General features: G+C 35.8%; 1 protein-coding gene across 2 annotated transcripts in view; it reads right to left on the bottom strand.

Moving 5' to 3' along the window:
• The window catches only part of VTA1 (vesicle trafficking 1), a 66,584-nt gene extending 49,765 nt beyond the window's left edge, over positions 1–16,819 (bottom strand). For both annotated transcript variants that reach the window (XM_070043456.1, XM_030853321.2), the window contains exon 1: positions 16,650–16,819. In XM_070043456.1, coding sequence (XP_069899557.1) covers positions 16,650–16,770 — 121 coding nt within the window. In that variant the 5' untranslated portion in view covers positions 16,771–16,819. The remainder of the gene's footprint in view (positions 1–16,649) is intronic.
• Between the last annotated feature and the right edge of the window lie 4,998 nt (positions 16,820–21,817).

The raw sequence follows: 21,817 nt of genomic DNA, 5'->3' as shown, positions 1-21,817 counted from the left end.
TATCTTGCTTTGTTATTTGTTAGTCTACTGGTCTATCATTGCTTTATTTACTGCAGCTTTAGAACATGGCTTGGTATGTTAGCTACTCTCAGGATTTCCAATTCAATTATGTCAACCCAATCATATCTTCTTTAAAGATGTATTAATATACAAATAATACAGTTATGTATTCTGCATGTATTTTTAATTTCAATAGCTGTATCTGAGGGAACTACTTTTGAAGGCTTAGGCTTTTACAGCTATCTCATGTTATAGAGCTTTAAGCTTAATTAATTAACACATTTATTTCTATATCAAATTTAAGGGTTTGATCCATCTAGGTATTAATGAGAGGAAAAAAATGGAGTTCTAAAAGTACTGTAGAGATTTACACTGACTTACAGTGTAAAAAGCATGATGCTTTCATTTTCACTGCACAGTAACCAGCACTGGATATCACTCTGACAAAAAAAAAATCTGAGAAGCAAAAAAAGCCCTTATTATCCATTGCTTTAATCACAAGTGTGACTAAATTTTGCCTTTTCCTCTTTCTTTTAACCAGTCATATTTAACAACATGTCCAGGTCGTTTACCCATTTGAGTACCAGGTTCTAATCACCTCTCCCCACTCCACGCCTTTTAAAGCATGGCTGAACCCCCTCCCCTCTTCAAACCAGTCATATCTCTTGAGTTGTTCAAGCTCTCTACCTGTTTTAGTCAGCTTTTGTTGTTATAATTGTGACTGAACTCCCCAACACCTCCTCTCTGTGAATTGTTCTGGTCTTCCAGCATTTTTGTTGCATTTTTTTTTTATTATTAAAAGTGCATCACATGAGCTCTTTGGAAAATAAATATTGGCTGAAAATATTGTGCCATCTTCCAATTTTTGAATATTGTTTTAAAACACAGAAGCTTAAAATATTTATGTACCCAAAGCAATTTTTTCCCCCGATCAATTCTAAGCTTGGAAAGCTCTTTTATCTCTAAGAAACTGGATATTCAGTTATGATTTTTCCAGTTAAATTCCTTTTTGAATTTAACTTTTAATAACATGCATCCACCTCAGTTACTGGCATCTGTCTCAAATACACTCAAGAAATAATCCTTTCTTTCTCTAATGATTTGTGGTTCCTTAATATGTTTTTGCTTTTTATATGTCTTGGCTATTTGATTTCACTGAGATCACAGATTAAATGTCATCTCACATGATAATACCTATAACTGATAATATGCTTTTTCTTCCTCCAAATTTAATCTTACTATGTCTTATGGTGTTACAAATTTTTTTCTGAAGAATTTTAAGTGTTCTTGCTCTTATTTTTAAGGGGAAGGCTTTTAGTTGAGAGTAGGGATCAATTCTGTGTTAGGTTGCTCCTATTTCCCCTAATAGTCCCCATCCTAAGCTATACTGAGGCTGCAGCCTTTGAGACCTATAAGATCCCAGGGATTGGCAGGAGTGTGGGGAAGAAGATATCAGCATTTCTATTAATACATGTATCTCATTCTTTATAAGTTCCTATTTTTACATATCTTTTATAACACATATAGTATTTTTCTAATACATATATAGTATTAGTACATCAATACAGAAATGTTATTTATAAATAATTACATATTATTGGAGATTTGTGTTTAATTATTTTTAACTCGTGGGTAGATGGGCAAAAGGTTAAGAATCACTGCTCACTGCATCCTTACTCTTCTCAACTGTAAACTGTATTTTCTCCACACAGCCCTGTTCCTTCTACCATATTCCCTGGAACTACTGTTTCAGAATCAGCAAACTCCCCTTACCTCTCCTCAGATTCCTTCTTCCTCTTTGTCTTAATTAAAACCTGAATGTCACTTGAAGAAATAATTTTATTTGCAGTCCTCTCAAGTAATGAGTTTTAATTCTCTTACATTCCTTCTAGTGTGTAAAAGAATTGAAAAAGAGAATTGGCAGGTATGATTGGTTTTCTCTTTGCATCCCACTATTACAGTATTCTCTCAATGTTTTCTAAATACGCTGGTCTAGGGCTCATCCACTCTCTTCCATTGGATTGTTATGCTTGTAATTGCCCATGGACCTCAGGGTCTCTCCTTGTCTTTCCACCATCTTGAAACTTCGCTGTTCACATGGATAATCAATACTTCTGGCAAAGACTGCTAGCTGTCTACCTGCATCCTTTCTCCCCGTGTTCTTTACAAACTAGATCCCTACACATTATTAGGGAGCTGTAATGTAGCTAGCCAAAATAGTATATTTCCCAGTATTCCTCAAAGTAAAATACGGCCATGTTATTACCGAAGACAAATATCATATAACCAGAAATTGTTGGGAGAGACTTCTGGACCTTAAAAGGGGGAATGACAGCAGGAAAGGACCTTACTAACTCCTTCCCCTTTCTCTTCCCTGCTGCCAAGAATAGAAATGGGATGACTGAAACTCTAGCAGATATCTTGGACCACAAGGCAACCTTGGTAATCGTGCTAGTTTGTAGACTTGAAATTAGAAAGAGCTTGAGTCCCTGATGACTTCATGGAATTGGCACACTAGCGCTGGGTACTGCCAACATCAGACTTTCCTTTAAATGAGGGAATAAATCCTTATTTTACTTAGCAACTGTAATTTTGAATTTTCTGTGATGAAAAAGCAAATCTATTTCTTATGCATACAGTGAGTGCTGTGTTCTCAATTCTTATCAACAATGATCTCCAATAACTGTACATACTCTCCTTTACATGCCAGTCACCCCATAACTAAATTACCATCTCAAAGTGCTGTACTGTCAATATCAGTATATCAATCACTCACTCTAAGCATAATTCCTTTTCTTCCAATTTTAAACTCTGCTTGTTACAACAGGCTTCCAGTTCACTGGTGTTGCCCTACTTCTTCATTACAACCAGTCTTTTCTCCTTTAACTTCCCTCTGCAACCAGCTTTGATTTTATGACAGATTTTTCTTGAACTTATTGTCCTATCTCCTATCCCTGAATCTTTTTATTACATTCCTCTGGCAAAAGCACACTCATATATAAGCCCAACTATCCTCTCTTCCTATGCCTACATACTAGCAACAGAGACCACTGGCAGATCAGCATCACTATAAATACCATAATTATCAACCTCAAATGAGCTTAATACCTTTTTTTATAATTGAATATTTCAGTATTATTTATTCGACCAAAGTAAAATACACTTTCTATCACTATAAACTGAGCACAAGCTACAGTTGTTTAAACATCCATATTTTTATGATGTGCCAACATTTTGCATCCAATGTGAAACGGTTGGTTTGAAAATATTAAAGTTCTCTATTTTGTTTACCATCTTCTCTCCTGTTTTCTCCATTCTCTGAAGACATTTTATATTAATTGTGTAAGACGGATTTCCTTATCTTCCCAACCTCTCAAATGACTTTTTCAAACATCTTTCAAACAAAACCTCACCCAAACACACACACAGAAAATTTAGTAGACATTAATTAATTACTCGCTATCTATATATACTATTAGTCAACACAATAACACAATAATGTGAGGAAATACAGTACTGACAGTTTCATTCCCCTAGGAGGTCTTTCTCCTTACTTTATCAAAGTAGTGAACAATATATGAATCCTACCATCTATGGAGTGTAGTTAGCTACCTAGTGGACCAACTATGGGCATAAATGGCTATCCAGCATAGGTAAGAGCCCATTAAGCAAACATGCATAAAATTAATCAGCACTTTCTTGCTACCAAGCAATGAAGATTATCTGTATCTCCTTTGAAACAAAAATCAAATTATTCCCAATTCACTATCACCACAACCATCATCAATCTCCCTCACAACACAAATATAAACAAATGTCAGCTTCTTGTTCTTTAAAAGTTAACCTTAATACAAATGGCTAGTACTCAAAATATAGTTTAATGACAATATAGTTTAATGGTTTCACTTACATGCATTTTTTTCTTGGCTTACATGCATATTCAGTTTTTGCAATTATAGGACATTACTATAAAGCAACACCTTTAAATGAAGGACTGGAAAGAATCATCTCAGACCCGGAAAGATTTAGGATAAAAGTTGGCCTCTTACATTTTTGAATATCTTACATGGTTTACAATTCTTAAGTTGTATCACAAGATACACTTTCTAATATTAATAAAAGTGAAAAGACATTAAACCTACTTATGAAAATTAATAAATACACCAAAAGATCTTTTTCATAATGGATGGAAAAAAGCATCACTTTCATACAGAACTCTGTTCAGGACAAGTAATTCATTGTAGCAGCAGCAGTACGACGAAAAATTAATGTCTAACATGGAAAGTTGCCGACTGAAACAGAATAAATATGTAGCTAGAATCATGTATAAGAAAATATATTTGATTTATTTCATCAAGGAAATGTTTATTTTTATGAATAAATATTATTTGAAGATGAGTAATGAGACATATTTGCAAAAGGATTAAATACTTTCCAACCTAACTTTAATGTGAAACATTTAGGAGACAAACATTTACTCATCCTGAAGGTATGAACATTAAATCTAAACATTAACATTCTAACACACCCTTGCTTATACATGAGAAATCTAAAAATATGAAATGCATGATATAAGCACACAAAAGGTATATAAAAGCAATTGTGAAGAGTTATGAGTTAATAGGTTAAATTAATGTAGCACTCAAATAGGAATCATTATGCTATACATTGATGTATAAAAGCAAATTTTATTCCAATAAATAGAACTAAATATATTACTGTACTCATAAGTATATTATAAATCCCTGCTTTTGTGAAAGCAGGGATTTTATTATCTTTTGTGAATGGACTTCCAAATCAAGGAATAAAAACAAAGTATGAATGAATATATATTAATAAAGGGTATTTACTTCACTCATTCCTTCTTAAACAAATTTTTTAGAGCTTCTGTCATAATACAGTAGCTTTAAGAAAAAGTTAGCTATTTCTGAATTCCTACTAAAAGACCATGCTGGTACTTAGTGAACACTAAGTGATGATTTGATTACTAAAATGAGAACACAGATTCTAATTCTGACCACATGGAGTAGTGAGATTTGCTATCCCACTATAAACAACAAAAAAACTAGACAAAATATACAAAACAAGTTTTCAGACAATGGAAACAAACATGGTAAGACCAAGACATCTGAAGAAAGGAAACATATGAGGTGACACCAATATCAGCCTAACATTCTGCCTGGAGGTACATCCCAGTCTAAGGAGTAGGAGGGGAGTCCAAAGCAGAGCACAGTCTTCTAGCTGAGTTGAGAAAACAGACTGGAGTTCACGGAGACTGAGGCAGCTGTAAGTTGAGGGGCAGAGTTCTGAAGAGGATGAAGCTATGAAGAAAAGAAATCCAGAAATCTGTATAGGGGTAAACTTGAGGCTCAGGAGAACCCTACCATAGTGCATGTGAAGGAGAAAACTCCACACGGCCAAAGAATGAGCAGAAACTGTGAGCTGGACTGTCCCCAGAGCACACACAGGGCTGGGATGTATTCAATTTCCAACCAGAAGGAGTGGAGAGCCCCAGATGCTTACCCAGGATATTCAGTAGAGACCCCCAAAGGGATATGCTTTAGTGATAGGGTTAACCTGTCCCTAAAGCAAAGGCTACTTTAGACCTGCTCCCCAAAGCTAAAAACAAACAAAATAAAGCACAAAAGAATCTAACTGAACAGCAATTAACTTAGCTGTTGGTCACATTAAATCCCTTCAAGAACAGACATTCAAGAACTTAAAATTCACTCTGCCCTGCAACCAATCAAGAATGACTAATGATGGCAATAGCAGAAGAATGTGAACGTAAGATAAAACAATAAGCTAAGATAAAACAATGACAAAATAATGGAAATAGCAGACGATGACATTAAAATACTGGGGAACTATTATAAAGTATATTTAATGGAAACCATGAATAAAATGCGGAGAGAAACAGAACATACACAAAGGAACACAAATGGACCATCCAGAGATGAAAAATACACTATCTGAAATAAAAAATTTACTGGACAGGATTAACAGTAGTTTAGACACCATAAAAGAAAAAATTAGTGAAATTCAGAACATAGCAATAGGAACTACTTAAAGCAGGGAGAAAAAGGATTGAAAAGAGAAACAAAAACAAACACAAAACCGGAGTTTCAGTGAGGTGTGGGAAAACACCAAGTGCTCTAACATACATGTAATTGGAATCCTCCCCTCCAAAGGTGGGGAGGTGTGGCAAATACAATTGACAAATTAAAATTTTTAACCAGCAAAAATATCTTTCAAAAATGAGAATGAAATAAAAGCTTGTTTCACAAAAGAGAAGCTGAAAGAATTGGTGGCAATCCTACAAATGAAATGATAAACTTTTCAACAGGAAAGAAAATGATACCAGATTTAAAACAATCTACACAAAGGAATGACGAGTGCTAAAAATGGTAATTATGTGGGAATATATTAAAAATTATATTTCCTCATTTTATGAATCTTTTTAAAAAGGATGGTTAAAAAATATATTCTAGGGTTTATGGTATATGTATAAATAAAACACATAACAACTACAGGCGAAGGACAGGAGAAAAGAAAGTGAAGTTCTTAACTTATATGTGAAGTGTTATATGATAGTAGACTGTGATAAGTTACTGTAAATGCTAGAGCAACCATTAAAAATACTAAAACAAAGAGGAATATCTAATAAGCCCACAGTGGAGGTACAATGGACTCCAAAGTGTTTCCAAAGAGAAACAACTGGGATTAAAAAACACCTAAAAACCAAAAAACCTGGACAAGCCACAGAAAAATACATGATGAATTGAATGAAAGTGAGAATTTATCAAGCACTGAAACCTGTGCTGCTGAAGAGGATGTAAGCTTTCACTTTGAACAATCATAATTGTCATTAAAAAAAAAAGAATCTTATCAAAGATGATTTAAACTTGCGTGGGTGCCAAACATAAGACAATGACAGATAAGGACAAGTTACTTGATCACACTGATCCTGTCCCCTCAACCTTAGAAACAGGTTGAAAGAGTCTAAAACCAAACTGATTTACTTTACTCAAAAAAGGAGTAATTATTGGGCTTCCCTGGTGGTGCAGTGGTTGAGAGTCCACTTGCCGATGCAGGGGACACGGGTTCGTGCCCCGGGTCCGGGAAGATCCCACATGCCGCGGAGCGGCTGGGCCCGTGAGCCATGGCCGCTGAGCCTGCGCATCCGGAGCCTGTGCTCCGCAACAGGAGAGGCCACAACAGTGACAGGCGTACCACAAAAAAAAAAAAAAAAAAAAAAAAAGGAGTAATTATTAAAATGACTATTTTACGATATAAAATGCATGTCTGCATATACGTTTGCAAAAACAAAAAGAATGGAGTGCTAATGGATAAGCCAGTAGTCCAACTTTCTGTGCGTATTTATTAACCTGTCATTGCTACAGTAAAGTATCCCGAGTCAGCTTATAATAAAAAATGATAAGTACTTAGATAAGAGGACTATGGGCTCAAATTAATTGTTACAGGTTCAGAAATCAGCAAACAGAAAAAAAAAGAAAAGAAAAAAAAGCCACTGCTTATCTTCACTGGCTTAGTTAAGCTTATCTGTCATTAAAAAAATCCGATTTCTGTGTAACAACAAAAAAATAACAGGCAACTGATTATTAATCCTAATATCCACCATGAAGCAAAAAATCCAATATTTTTCGGCCTTTAAACTAAAGTAAAAATTTACACTTGTGCATCTTATAACATCTTGTATATGAAATATACCATATGTATTTACAACTTCCTGAAAACTACATTTAATTTTCCTATGATCATATAAACATGACTCTGAAAGAACACTTGTACACTTTCACTGAATGTCTATTAACTGTACAATATCACCCCCTAGAGGAAACTTTAAAAAAACAAACTTGAAACTTTATGTATTTAGTTACTTAAGCAAATTTAAAAGGAAGGAATCTTTCTACTTTTAGCTTTATCCACAACACCAAACTTCACAGAATCAAAATAGTTATCATATGGTGCCCATGTTTAGTAGAGACTCAAGTATTTTCTGGCTTCATTACGGAAAAAAAAGAAGAGACATAACAGAGCTCAGAGATATGTTAATAGCATCAAGCCTGTCCTCCATTTCTACCTTCCACTTATTAGGAATCTTCCAGATTACTGCATTGGCTCCCCCTTTCTTTTTCACCAATTTAACTAGTCCCTTTACCTTCACTCTGTAAGTGGTATTCTAATTACTACCTACTATCAACAATTTTACATATAACCATTTCTCATCTAGAATCTGTCATTCAGGTCCTGGCTCCATCACTTACTAATAAAAGGACCAGGATAACTATAAGGTTCAAATCCGATGCTCTGAAGAAAAGTATTGTTATTAATGCCAAGAGCTACATAAATGTTAGTCATCTGGCCTCTTTATTCAGTGACAGCTATAAGGCCATAGTTCCCTGTAGGGACCATAGCTGCCTTAAAATTCAGATCAATTTAACATTTTTGGAGCACCTATTCTTTACTGTGTAAATATGTCTAGTGGCCTAGCACTACCTGGTACAGTAAATGAATAAAGAGCTCCCAGCAGCGTGCAGCCTTCTTAAGTTTACCACCTAGAAGACAAAATAGGCAAATGAAAAGCAATTAGGTAAAGCCATACAAGGCATAATGAGGACACAGAGATGATGCACCTTAAAACTAGGGAGTTTAAGAGAAGGTCTCCCAGAAAAAGTGACATTCAAGCTAGTATCCAAAGGATAAAAATGAAGCGGGGATGGCAGGGAAGGGAAGAGGTACCAAGGGAGAGAGAACAATGTTGGAAAGCTTGGAGACAACAGAAAGCCAGTGAGGTTCTAGAAACGGAATGAAATTCAGTTTGATTAAAACTACAAAAGATGATGCCATGTTCAAATCATAAGTGGTTCCTAAAGGCACTTATATTTTTTCTGATAGTCAGATGGAGCTACCACAAGTACCTTTACAAAAATTTTTGCTTTCAATAAAGCTTTTGTTTTTTAGTATTTATGGGACATGCCCACTTACAGAATAGAAAACATTAAAAAAAAGACAATCAAAAGAAAACCATATATAAACCTAAAAGCCACAATTTCTTCTCCAAGTGTATGTATGTATGTACATATAAGAAAGTTCAAATCATAGTATATATATATAATTTTATATCCTGTATTTTTATATCAATTTTCTCCCATGTTTCAAAAGATGCTAATTTTTAAATGATTACATCACTTTCTATCTAATGGATATACCATAACTTACTTAACCATTTCCACAATGATATATATTTAGGTTGTTTTGAGCTTGCCACAAATGTATAAATAATCATTCAGAGAATTCTGCATAAAGTTCTTAATATATTAGTGATTATTTCCTAAGCACAAGCTTTTCAAAACTGGAATTACTGAACATCAGATAGTTTTACAATTCCATACACTCTGACAAAATGCTTTCTAAAACTATGAATCAACTCACACAGCCACATCAATGAAAATTTCACCATATACTCATTTGCACTGAGTTATAACTTTATAGTCCAAAAAAGGTATGCCATTTTAACTTACCTGAATGTTAATAACTAGTATTCTCTCCTTTAGTAGTACATACATATTCTTTGTCCATTTATCTATGGGGATCTTAGTTTTGTTTTTTTTTTAAATGGATTTATATGAGTGTTTCATATATCAGGGATATTGGCTCTCATCTATTGGATCTTGGATCTCTCATCTTTGTCTCTCATCTATTGGAAATATTTTTTCCTAATGCAATGTTTTTATAAATTAATTGTACTGTTTGTGTCACATACAATTCCTAAATGTTTAGTTAACTTTATCATTCTTTTATTCTGCATTTTTTCCCCTAAGCATTTAAAGCAGAACTTTTTAGTAGCAACAGGGATTACCTGCTTGAAGTAGAAGGTAGGAAGCTATGTCAATAGCTTAGATGTAAGGTGAGGGGATGATATCAGAGAAACTAAGGAGATAAGTAAAATTTTAAATGTTCGATGACTGGCTGATTGTGACAGGTACGAGGAAAGGATGGGAAGGTTAAATTTGTAATTTTTAACTAATAAATTTGAAAATCTGACAGATATGAAAGATATTCTAGAAAACTTTAATACATCAACATTAGCTCAAGTCGAATTTTTTAAAATGTAAATTGACAAATATAAAAAATAACTTCCCCCCAAAACATAAAGTTCTGGCTGTAACAGGGTAACATGAAGGATTCTTCTTAGGAAACTGCTCTCTATCTTCACTACGGTGATGGATACATGAACCTACACCTGACAAAACTATTTAGAACTAAAAACACACGCACACGTAAATGAATACGTGGAAAACTACGGAAGTCTGAATCAGATTAGTGGATTGTGTCAATGTCAATATTCTGGTTGTGATACTGTACTATAATTTTGCAAGATATTACCATTGGGGCACAATGGGTAAAAGGCACACAGGATCTTCTGTATTATTTCTCACAACTGTATGTGGATCTACAATTATCTCAAAATAAAAAGTTTAATGAAAAAAAATCTAATAGGATTCTTTCCAGGAATGAGGAGGTGTTCCAAATATGAGTAAATTTAATAATTTGTTATTAGTTACTACATTAAAAGGTTCAGAGAAGTAAACACTAAGCATATTAGTCAAAAAATAATTTGATCTATGGTGTTTCAACACTCATTCCTGACTTAAAAATAAAAGATCAAACAATTTAGAAATGTTTAATTCCCATTAAGGCCAGATATAAATCATTTTTGGAAATCACAAAATACTGAAAAGGAGGAGGCACAATGGGCACATCCTATGACATATCTATGACTTAATCTAATACCCACAAGTCATAAAATACTGTGTTTTGAAATTCTTTTCATTACGTTTCCTTACTGTAGTAAGAGCATGTAAAAAACCTAAGAATTACCGTATAGTTCATTTATTCAATCAACAGATATTACATGTAAATTACATAATTTACAATTATCCACCATGGCTTAGGTACTGTATTAGGAGTTAAGAGATTCAACTAAGACATACTTCTTGCTCTCACAGAGCTTACATTCTAGTAAGAACGGAATATTCGTAATATTTAGAACAATGGCATTCATTAAATATTTATGAATGCCAATTATGTGCCAGGTGAAAAAAAGGTATCAATCCCTGTCCTCCAGGAGAATCCAGGAGACAGAAAGATAACAGTGTTATAACACAATGTGAGCAAGATGAGGGACATATGTGAAACAATTTCTAGACCATTCTATGAGGTCAGGAAAACCAATCTGCAAAAAGTACTGAGTCCGTAAGCATAAATTAGATTAAGAGGAAGTCAGAGGGGATTCCAAGCAGAGAGCAACATATATAAAGCCTCAGAAATAAAAGAATATGGAACTTTTATAAATCAGCAAGTACTTTAGCAAAATAATCTTGAATTTTTTTCTCACAAAAAATTCTTCGTTGCTCTAGGAATTTAGAATATTTTTGTTTGCTCTAAGTTTACAGAAATGTATCCCTTCACACATTTTTCAGTTGACATCTACCACTTTTCATCAGAAGTTTAAACAGGTAAAAAAATGTAATTTCTGTACGACATCAAATATTGACATCTAAAAATTATATCACTCTTTCAACTGTAAATACCATAGTAATTTGATACCTATTATAATCTATTTTAAGATACAAAAAGCTTTTTTAAGAGTCAGAAATAATACTGTGTATTTTCTTTTAACCCATATTTCTATTTACTTATCTTATAGAATTTTATTATAAAAAAATGTATTTGTATGCTCAAAAGTCCTACTTGATTATCCTATCATACTGCTCTGCAACAGAAAGGATATAAAAATTGAAATTTTGACAAAATTTCCTGTGAGAGAAGCTACTATGTGTTAAAATATTTCTTCTGGAATTGAGTTTTGGCAATTATTATTATGTATAATTGATCAAGACAACATGATTATTTATTTTAATAATCATTAAGTATAAATATTACAATTTTCTTGGAAATGCATCAAATAATGAGTTAAACTGCCTATCTATGAATTAATATGATTTATCCTCATAATGAACCAGGGTAGAGTATTGGTTCTATTCCTACGTTCATTTTTATGAATTTAACAAGGGAGAAAATTCATTCATATAAAGCAGCAGATGTGAATGGAAGCTCTGTCACAGCAAAATCACTGAATTCTTTAAATTCCTTCTGGGTTATAGGCTAAAAACCACATCATCACTTATCATCAAATAATATTGTTAATAATCTCTCTTAGCTGACATTTTAATTAGGTCTGCCTGAAAATTTGTTTTAAGACTAGAAAAGAATCTGTCACCCCATCATTAGAGTATTCATTCTCTCAATTCCTGTGAAGTATTCAGAAAAGATCTTATAAAGAAAGACTCATCATTTTCTTTCAAAGGCTTCTTTTTATCCTAAGACAGTGACACAGGATTGGGAAAACGGAAATACTGTTCATTTCAACATCTGCTAGCAGGAAAAAAAATTTTTTAGTATTTTAATTTTGTCACTTGTTTTAAATGTATTTCTGAAAAAACAAAACACTTCAGAGCTAAAGATTTACCTCATTTAAGGAGAATGTCCACCATTTTACATAAATGGCAAAACCAGCTGTTAAAGCCAAACCAATCAGCCACTGGAGGTTTACTTTTTTCAGAAAAATATGACTTCTCTAATTCGAATAAATATGTTAACATGTCCCCGCAAGCCCCATCTCATTTCTGAATTCTAATTCTAAAATTTTGATATCCTACAGACCTTTACATGAGCTTGTGACTTGGATGAAATAAGGCACTGCCCCACTTCAGCATTTCCCTTTTGTTTCTTACCTCCGGAATGACACTTTAGTAAGGAACAGAGAACAAAAAGGTAAGGTCATATAATGAAAACTCTTACCATTTTGAAACTTCAGAACACCTCAACACAGGCCAATTTTGAACATGAGATGTTACCCTTAATATATATACATACAAGTGTAAGAGACTCTGAAATACAGAGAAGTTTCCACTGTGGTACGTTCATGTCCTTGTTCCCACAGCTAACCCTCTCCACACTATCTTGCACTTGATCTCGGTCGCACACTGTCCCTCTGCACTCCTCTGGATAAAATCCAAAATGACCAAACAATGGCTGCTAATAGCTAAGAACAATTCCTTCTTCTTCTGAGTTTCACTCCTGACCGCTTCCCTTATAAAAAGTTATATGTTAGAATGTTCCTTTGACATCCTTTCTTTCTCATGCCCAGCATTTTAAAATAAAAGCTTACTCTTTGCTCTGACTGGTGTTCTTCCAAATAAGACAGAGAAAGATAGGAAGCTCTACCTAATACCTTAATTGAGGTTTCACTAATACCAGTAATTTATTTTAACTGTCCCTTTTTTCTGGACACCCTGGAGTATTTTCCACCTTCTTCTCCAGGGCAATACACCATAAAAATGCTAATGAGGCATCAGAGTATGTCCTTCTTCTTTAAAGTAGAAGGGCAACTGAGAACAGGATATGATTTAAAAAAAAGGAAGAAGCATACTACTTTGCTACCTTGACCAAAGGAACTTTGTCAGGAAAGAAACATACAGAAGTTGAGAACTGTGAAAATGATTCCCATAGAATTATTTGCATACTGAAGTTTGAAGAGCACTGGTTTAGTACATCTAGAGCATAAATTACAAGGGAAAAAGTCATCATGAGCCATCTTCTGTTAGACAGCAGAATCACACCTAAAATATAACATGCACAGGAATTATCAGACAGCAAATATAAACGTAAATATTTTTTAAAGCATTTAAAGAAGAGTGTTTTAAAAACACAGTTAACAAAACATTATCAGAAATGGCTAGCTGATTTAAAAACAAAATGAGAACATCTAGAAATAAAAAATGGAAATAGAAACTCAACAGATGGGTTCTACAATAGGATATGTGGAGGTGAACACAGACCTAAAGAAATTATACAGAATGTAGCACAGAAAGAAAATGGATACAAACTATGAAAGCATTAAGAGACAAAGAAGCTAAAGGAGAAAAATGCAACACATACCTAATTAAAACTGCAGGAGAGAATAGAGATAGCAGAGAAGCAGTACTTGAACAGATGATAGTAGAAAATTTTCTAAATTTAATGAAAGACACCAACCTACAAACTCAGGAAGCCAAAGTGCCAAATAAGGTACACAAAAAGAAATCAAGGCCTAGAAAATCAGAACATGAACCATAAGGAAGAGATTAATAAATTGGCCATATTTTAAAATTAAAAACTTTTGCACATCAAAGGATTTCATAAATCAAGTGAAAAATCAAACTATAAACTTGGAGAAGACAATCACAACGCATATACCAATGGATCAGTAGCTAGATTATTAAGAAAAGACAATGAAATAGAAAAACTGTCAAAAGCAATAAATAGGTATTTCAAAAGGAAATCACAAATGGTTAATTAAAATATGAAAAGATGCTCAACTTTATTAAGGCTCAGTGAATTGCAAATTTCACTCGAATGAGACATCATTTCACACTCGTCAGATCAGCAAAAATATAAGTCTAATAGCAGCAAATATGGTGAGTACATTAGCATTCATTTTACTGTTCCTTACATACATTATATATGTTCTTTAACATGCATATGTTTCATAACAAAAATATTTTTCAAGTGTCACCTGGATTTAGCAATAAAAATGTTTGTTCATGACCCTGCTGAGAGCAATTACAGTGAAATAATGGGCATGAAAACCAGACCACAATGGGCTGAAAAAGTTCTATTAGATAAGGATGTAAAGACAACTACAGACAATTATTTCAAGCTTATCTTTGAGGCTGGGCAGACAGGACTGCAACTTTAGGGGAATGTCACAGTGAGAGCTCCTTTTAGTTTTTAAATAAAGGAAACTAGGGCAAGTTTAGAAAGAAACAGCAAAAGAGGGAAGATAATGACACGGGAAATAAAGGGTCTCTGGGCAGTCACAAAGGTATATAATACAGAACCCATAAACAGGGATTAGTTTTACACAGAATCAAGGGTTCCTATTTCATTGTTATAAGAGATAACCTCTTTGACTTTAATCACATCGTTTTTCTCCTTGCTCTATCACTCCAGTTACAATGGTCACCTTGATCCTCTTTCAAGCAAGACTTTTGTGCTTTTTTTGTGTACCCCCTCTATGGAGAGTACTCTTTCCCCGGTGATGCAAAGCCTGCCTTTCACTCCTTTCAAGTCTTGCTCAGATGTGAACCCAGTGAAGCTCTCCCTGACCAATCTAAAAATGAAATCCCTTCCTCACTTCCTACCACCCTACTCCTGGTACTCCCTATACTTTCCCTGCTTTATTTTTCTTTGTAACCTTCTAATATTCTATATAATATACTCATTTTAATGCTTAATCTCCCCACCCCATAGTACGTAAGTTCCATGAATGCAGGAACTGTAGTCACAGTTCCTGGTAATGCTCATACAGGTAGAATCTTAATAAATACAAGCTGAATGAAAGACTAATGGTCCCTACTTAAGGAACCTCAAAAACAAGTATAATGGAAAAATGCTGCTACGATTTGAACAAGCTGAGGTAAAGCCTTGAGAGTAATCAACTTACTGCCCACAGAAGTGGTGACATTTGAGTTAGACCCTGAATCATAAGGAGTTTGCCAATTGGAGAATAAAGGAAGAAGGTCCAAGACAGTGAAGAACGTGGAGGTTTGAAAGAGGCTTGCAATTTGAGAAATGAAAATGGGGTCACCTGGAGTATGGCAGGGATGACAGTGGACCATTTTTTAGCTAATCTTATAACGTCCACAATAGAGGACACATTATATTGAGCTTCTCAAGGCTAAAAATCCTTTTCAGAAGCTTTATAGTTGCTTAGTCACGTGTTTTATTTGCAGTAACATTAGAGTATGGAATATGAAATAAAGTTTACCGGATCTACTCTCTTCACTGCAAAGGAAAAAGTGTCAACAAATTTAATCTGTGTTTTTCATCACCTGTAGATTATAAGCATCACAGTCAACCAAAGCAAGACTATTGCTACCAAATGTCTCAACCCCAGGTATTATTCAAAATCAAGACTATAAATTCTCATTGGTGGGACAGGGTAGTTTGCAGAAGGGGGAATGGACAAATCCAAGTGCTTGTTTTGTAGCAGCTACTCTCCATTTATGAATTTTTGAATGCGCTTGCATGTTGTCCTAATTCACGTGCACTTATTACTACAGTTTCAACTAGTCAATCTTCCTTTTGTCCACATCACTACTGTCTTTGGGACACTTACCTTCGTTTTAGCTCCAACTCAATTACTTAGCTACCCAGGTTATTATCAGGATTCCCTGCTGGCGATAGGAGCCTCTTGTGTGTACACGCAGAAAAAAACCCTTAGAACAGTGTGTTCCAGAGTTCATGAGCCCAAATATTGTTTAAAAATATTTAAGCACAAGACTGGGTAGGTCGTGGACACCATGGTCCTTTTGAAGTTTTGCCTTTCTGGGGCCTTCGAGGGGGCGGAGAGAAGGTGGAGATCCCTGAGGAGGGAGGGGCCCCAAGGGATTCCCAGGGCAGGTCAGAGGTCAAAGCTCAGATCTAAAGCTAGGGGAGCGGGGCCTGCCTTAAGAACCAGGGGGTGGTGTGTGGGCCCCGGAGGGTAAGTAGGGCCGCGGCGACTCGGAAAGACTCACAGTAATAGGCCACCACAGGGTCCCGCTTGTCATGCTCCTGAGCCGTCCTCAGATGATGCTGTATGCTCTTAAACTGTGGAGGCAGCGGGGGCAGCGAGGGGAGCGGAGCAAGGGCCGCCATCTCCACTCCAGGAACAAGCCCTTCTTACTCGCCGGCCACCGACACTTCCGCTTCCGTCTGGGAGGGTGCGCGCACTAACGCGCAGGCAAATCCCGCCCATTTTCCCGTTGCTCAGCAACGTCGAGGCAACTACGGGTTCCCAGCAGGGACAACCTCAGTGCGCCTGGCTTGTAGCAGTTATAGAGCCCAGAGGAGGTGGAGCAGCTTGGCTGTGATACCGCCTATGGCACTAGCGCTCCCTGCTGGCCGCTGGCCGGAGGGAGAAGAGATTTTGTTTTATTTTTCTTCTGTTTCCAGCCTTTACCCGCCTTTTGTGGCTGAAGGACGGGTAGAAAGGGAAACACAAAAAGAAAATAATGTTTGTTGATTGGGAGAAAAGGTAAAGACATGAATTGCCTTTGGCATCCTTCAGGAATTATCGTTTGCAGTACCTCAGATTATATTAATAGCGTCCATAGAAGCTTTTCTAATTTTAGAAACTTTAAATTCAATTCTTGTAAGATGAGAGATGATGTGTTTCCATTTTAAATTACACTCTTCTGTATGGGCACATTGGATAAAATAATCAGTTAGTTTTTCAACATAAATACTAACACATTAAGCTTGAAGAAAATTGAGCTTTTGTTCTGAGCTGGAGAGCATATACACTAGTGAATGAATAATTTGTAGATCGTTTGTTTCTGGAGAGTAATGAGAGATTTGCAAAGTCATTTGACAGCTACTATCTTGTCAATGCACAGATAAGGCGTTCAGGTAGTAGTTCTTGCTCAATGCTGCCGACTCATACCACTGTAGGTAGGCATCAACTTTTCCTTCTACCATCAGTGACGTCATCAGTTCTTTTTCTCTCCTCTCCAGCCCATGCTATCAGGACTTTACACTTTATTTACCTCCTCCAGTAACCTTAATCTTTATTTCTATATTTTATCTCACTCCCCAGTTTTGAGAGTTCATCTTAAAACTGGTTTTCATTGGAATCACACCATCTCCAAGAAACAAGATCTCAAGCTCTGAAATTTCCCTCTGCCTACTATTTTCTGATCAACACTCCACCCTATCCCCACCCCCAAGCTCAGCAGAACCTACTCTGTGTCCTTGTGTTGTCTCCAGTCCACATTTTTGTCTATCCCTTTTTGCAGAGTACATCACCTTAGTTAGCGGGCTACCTGTTTTACAAGAAACTTGAGTTCTGTATTCTCCCCAATTTCAGCAACACATTCATTACCAGTTGAGAACATATGTACTATGGACTGAATATTTGTGTCTCCCCAAAATTCGTATGTTGAAACTGAATGCCCAAGGTGATGATATTAGGAGGTGGGGCCCTTGGCATATGATTAGGTCATTCAGACAGAACCCTCATGAATTAGATTAATTAATACCCTTGTAAAAGAGACCCCAGAGAGCTAGCTTGCCCTTCCACCATTTGCAGATACAATGAGAAATCAGCAGTCCTCAGCTTGGAAGAGGGCTCCCACCAGAACCTGACCATGCTGGCACCTGAACTTGACCATCCAGCTTTCAGAACTGTGAGAAATAGATTTCTGTTGTTTATAAGCTGCCCAGTCTGTGGTGTTTTGTTATAGCAGCTGGAACAGACAAAGATAGTATGGTTTCTTTCTCCTGCTCTATTCCCACTATCCAGTCAGAAGTTGCTAGATTGGTAGAGAAATTAATGAAGCAAAGCAGAATCATCTCTCTGTCCTTATGATGTCTCATTTATGCTTTCCTATTAGTTCTTGATTCTCAACTGTGGTTGTCCTTAAAGTTCACCCCAGAAAAATTTTTTTAATTAATTAATTTATTTATTTATTTTTGGTTGTGTTGGGTCTTCGTTGCTGTGCGAGAGCTTTCTCTAGTTGCAGCGAGCGGGGGCCACTCTTCATCGAGGTGCGCGGGCCTCTCGCTGCCGCGGCACAGCACAGGCTCCAGACGCGCAGGCTCAGTAGTTGTGGCTCACGGGCCCAGTTGCTCCGCGGCATGTGGAATCTTCCCAGACCAGGGCTCGAACCCCTGTCCCCTGCATTGGCAGGCAGATTCTCAACCATTGTGCCACCAGGGAAGCCCCAACCCAGAAATTTTTTTAAAGCTCATGTCTAGGTACCCCCGCCCAGGCTTACGGATTTAACTGTTCTGAGTTGGATCCTAAATACCAGTATTTTTAAAAGGTCTTTAGTAAATTGGCACACTCAAGTTTGAGGGCCAGTGCCCTAGTGAATCATCAGTACATGGCTAATGTTTTAAGCCTTCTCCACTCTCTTCAAGTCAGATCCTCTAGCCTGATTGCCTTGGTCAGAAACTGCGCTTCCTGCTACTGAAATTAAGTTCACCAAATATGAATTGTTCCACCTCTTCCGTGCCACAACAAAGCAAGAATAACTAGCTAGCAGTTTGCCAAGTATCTACTGTGTATCGGGCATGTTTCTAGTTACTTTAAATCATTTAATCTTTACTACAACCCTGCAAAGAAGGTGTTATCATTTTCATTATTTTACAAGTGAGAAAAATGAGACACATAGAATTTGTTTAACTTGCACCAGGTCACAGCTAGTAAGTATGAGTGTAAACAAGGTAAATATTAACAACATGAAGATGATTTTTCCGGTTGATGATTTACAATTAAGAATTTACTGATATTTTACTATGAAGAAGGACCTAACTCTCTTCCATCCAACTCTGATCAGTTGCTGAAGGACCTGATGTCACCCTCCAGGTTGGGGCTAGAATCTTGGCAAGTTAGGGGAGGGCAGAGATAGGGGATAGGAGCAACCACAGGAAGAAGAAAAGGGAGAGAGACCAGAACTGACTAGTGTTTTGGTGGGAAAAGGTAAATGTTCTGCACCATTCCCTGGACTCCAGTGTACTCGTGGTCTTCTCACAGCAAAACTTTCTATTCTGATTGTGGTCACCAATATTTTGATGGGAAATGACAGGTCTCAACCAATGTAATGAGGGTAGTATATACCTATAGCCGTCTCTTTTGGGTACACTCTCTATGGTAGAAATTTGTCTTCCAGTATATGAGACTCACATTCTGATTGTTTAGCATCCCCTAAAATAGAGTTGTTTTTTTCCCCTACAGTTGCTATCAGAAGACTGAAAGAGATGACCAATGACTTGGCCAGGTCCATTTACACATGCATGGCTGAGACAGGGGTAAAGGTAAAAAAATGCTTTTTATTTTTTTCAACATGGATATCTGGTTGTTCCAGCACCATTGAATTAAATTGGAGAATTAAAAGAAACAACAACTATATATGTGCTGAACTATTTTTGGTCTCTATTGTTCCTGTAATCAATATGCCTATCTGCATACCAACCCTACTCTGTTTTGATTATTGTACCTTTGTAGTAAGTTTTGAGAATACATAATGTAAGTCGTCTACTTTTACTTTTTCAAAATCATGTTGGCTATTTTAGGTCTTTTGTATCCCATATAAAATTTAAAAGCAGCTTATGAATTTCTACAAAAGCTTTCTGGGATTTTGACTGGGATTGTATTGGATTTACACATCAATTTTGAGTGACCGAAGTTATAAAAGATTAAGGTCTCTAAACCATGAACTTGGTTTATTGTTCCACTTATTTAAAACATCTTTAATTTCTTGTTTTAAATAAATTATTTTATTTTATTTTATTTATTTTTGGCTGCGTTGGGTCTTCATTGCTGTGCATGGGTTTTTCTCTATTTTCAGTGAGCGGGGGCTACTCTTCGTTGCTGTGCATGGGCCTCTCATTGCGATGGCTTCTCTTGTTGCAGAGCATGGGCTCTAGGCACGCAGGCTTCAGTAGCTCTGGCTCATGGACTCTAGAGCGCAGGCTCAGTAGTTGTGGCACATGGGCTTAGTTGCTCCACGGCATGTGGGATCTTCCTGGACCAGGGCTCGAACCCATGTCCCCTGCATTGGCAGGTGATTCTTAATCACTGCGCCACCAGGGAAGCCCTAACATCTTTAATTTCTCTCAACACCATTTTGTAGTTTTCATTGTACAGGTTTAGCATATCTGTTGTAAAATTTATCTCTACCCGTTTCATACTTAATGAATAATATTGTAAATCTTATTTTAAAATTTAAATTTCATTTTTTATTGCTCTACAGAACTTTCAATCTTGATAACTTAATTACAAATTCTAGTAACTTTTAGCACATCCTTTAGAATTTTTTATTTACATGATTATGTCTGTGACTAAAGATGATATTTCTTCATTTCTAATCTGTATATCTTCTATTTTTTGTCTTACTGCATTTATTGAATAAGTATATATTAAATATACATGTAATTTTTGTTTTGTTTAGTCTTATTGGCCTTCAGTTCAATGTTAAACAAAAGTGGTAAAAGTACACATCCTTACCTTTTTTCCCGATTATATGGGAAATTATTCATTCTTCCACTATTAAATAGGATATTTCCTGTAGGTATTTTTAGATGCTTTTCATCAAGTTTAGCTAGTTCCATTTTACAGTGAGAGATTTGGGGTTTTGTTTGTTTGTTTCATTATAAATGGGTGTTATGTAATCAAATGCTTTTATCCGCATCTATTAGGATGACTAGGTGATTTTTTTCCTTTATTCCATTAATCTAGTTGAATTACATTAATTGGTTTTCGACAGTTAAAAAAACTTTTCATTCCTGGGGTAAACCCCACTTGAACATGATGTATTATCTTTATATATATTGCTGGATTACATATGCTAGACTATTTTTGCTAAGAGTTTGTGATATCAAGGTTATGCTGGCTTCATTAAATGACATGGGAAATAGTCCCTCCTAGTTCCTGAAAGAGGTTGTGAAGTATTATTTCTTAAACGTTTGAAGGAATTCACCAACGAAGCTATCTGGGCCTGATTTTTTTTTCTGGGAAAGCTTCTATTTTAAATTCAATTTCTTTAATAGGTGTAGAGATATTCATATTTTCTGTTTATTGTTGAGTCAGTTTTTAGTAATATGTGTCTTTCAAGGAATTTTTCCATTTCATCTAACTATCAAACTTATTGGTATAATATCATTCATGGTGTTTCCTTATAATCATTTAAATGTTCTGTTG

Source organism: Globicephala melas, chromosome 14 (assembly GCF_963455315.2).
Source record: "Globicephala melas chromosome 14, mGloMel1.2, whole genome shotgun sequence".
NCBI lineage: Eukaryota > Metazoa > Chordata > Mammalia > Artiodactyla > Delphinidae > Globicephala > Globicephala melas.
Note: the sequence above shows the minus strand (reverse complement) of the source record. Positions and strands in the feature narration are given on the sequence as shown.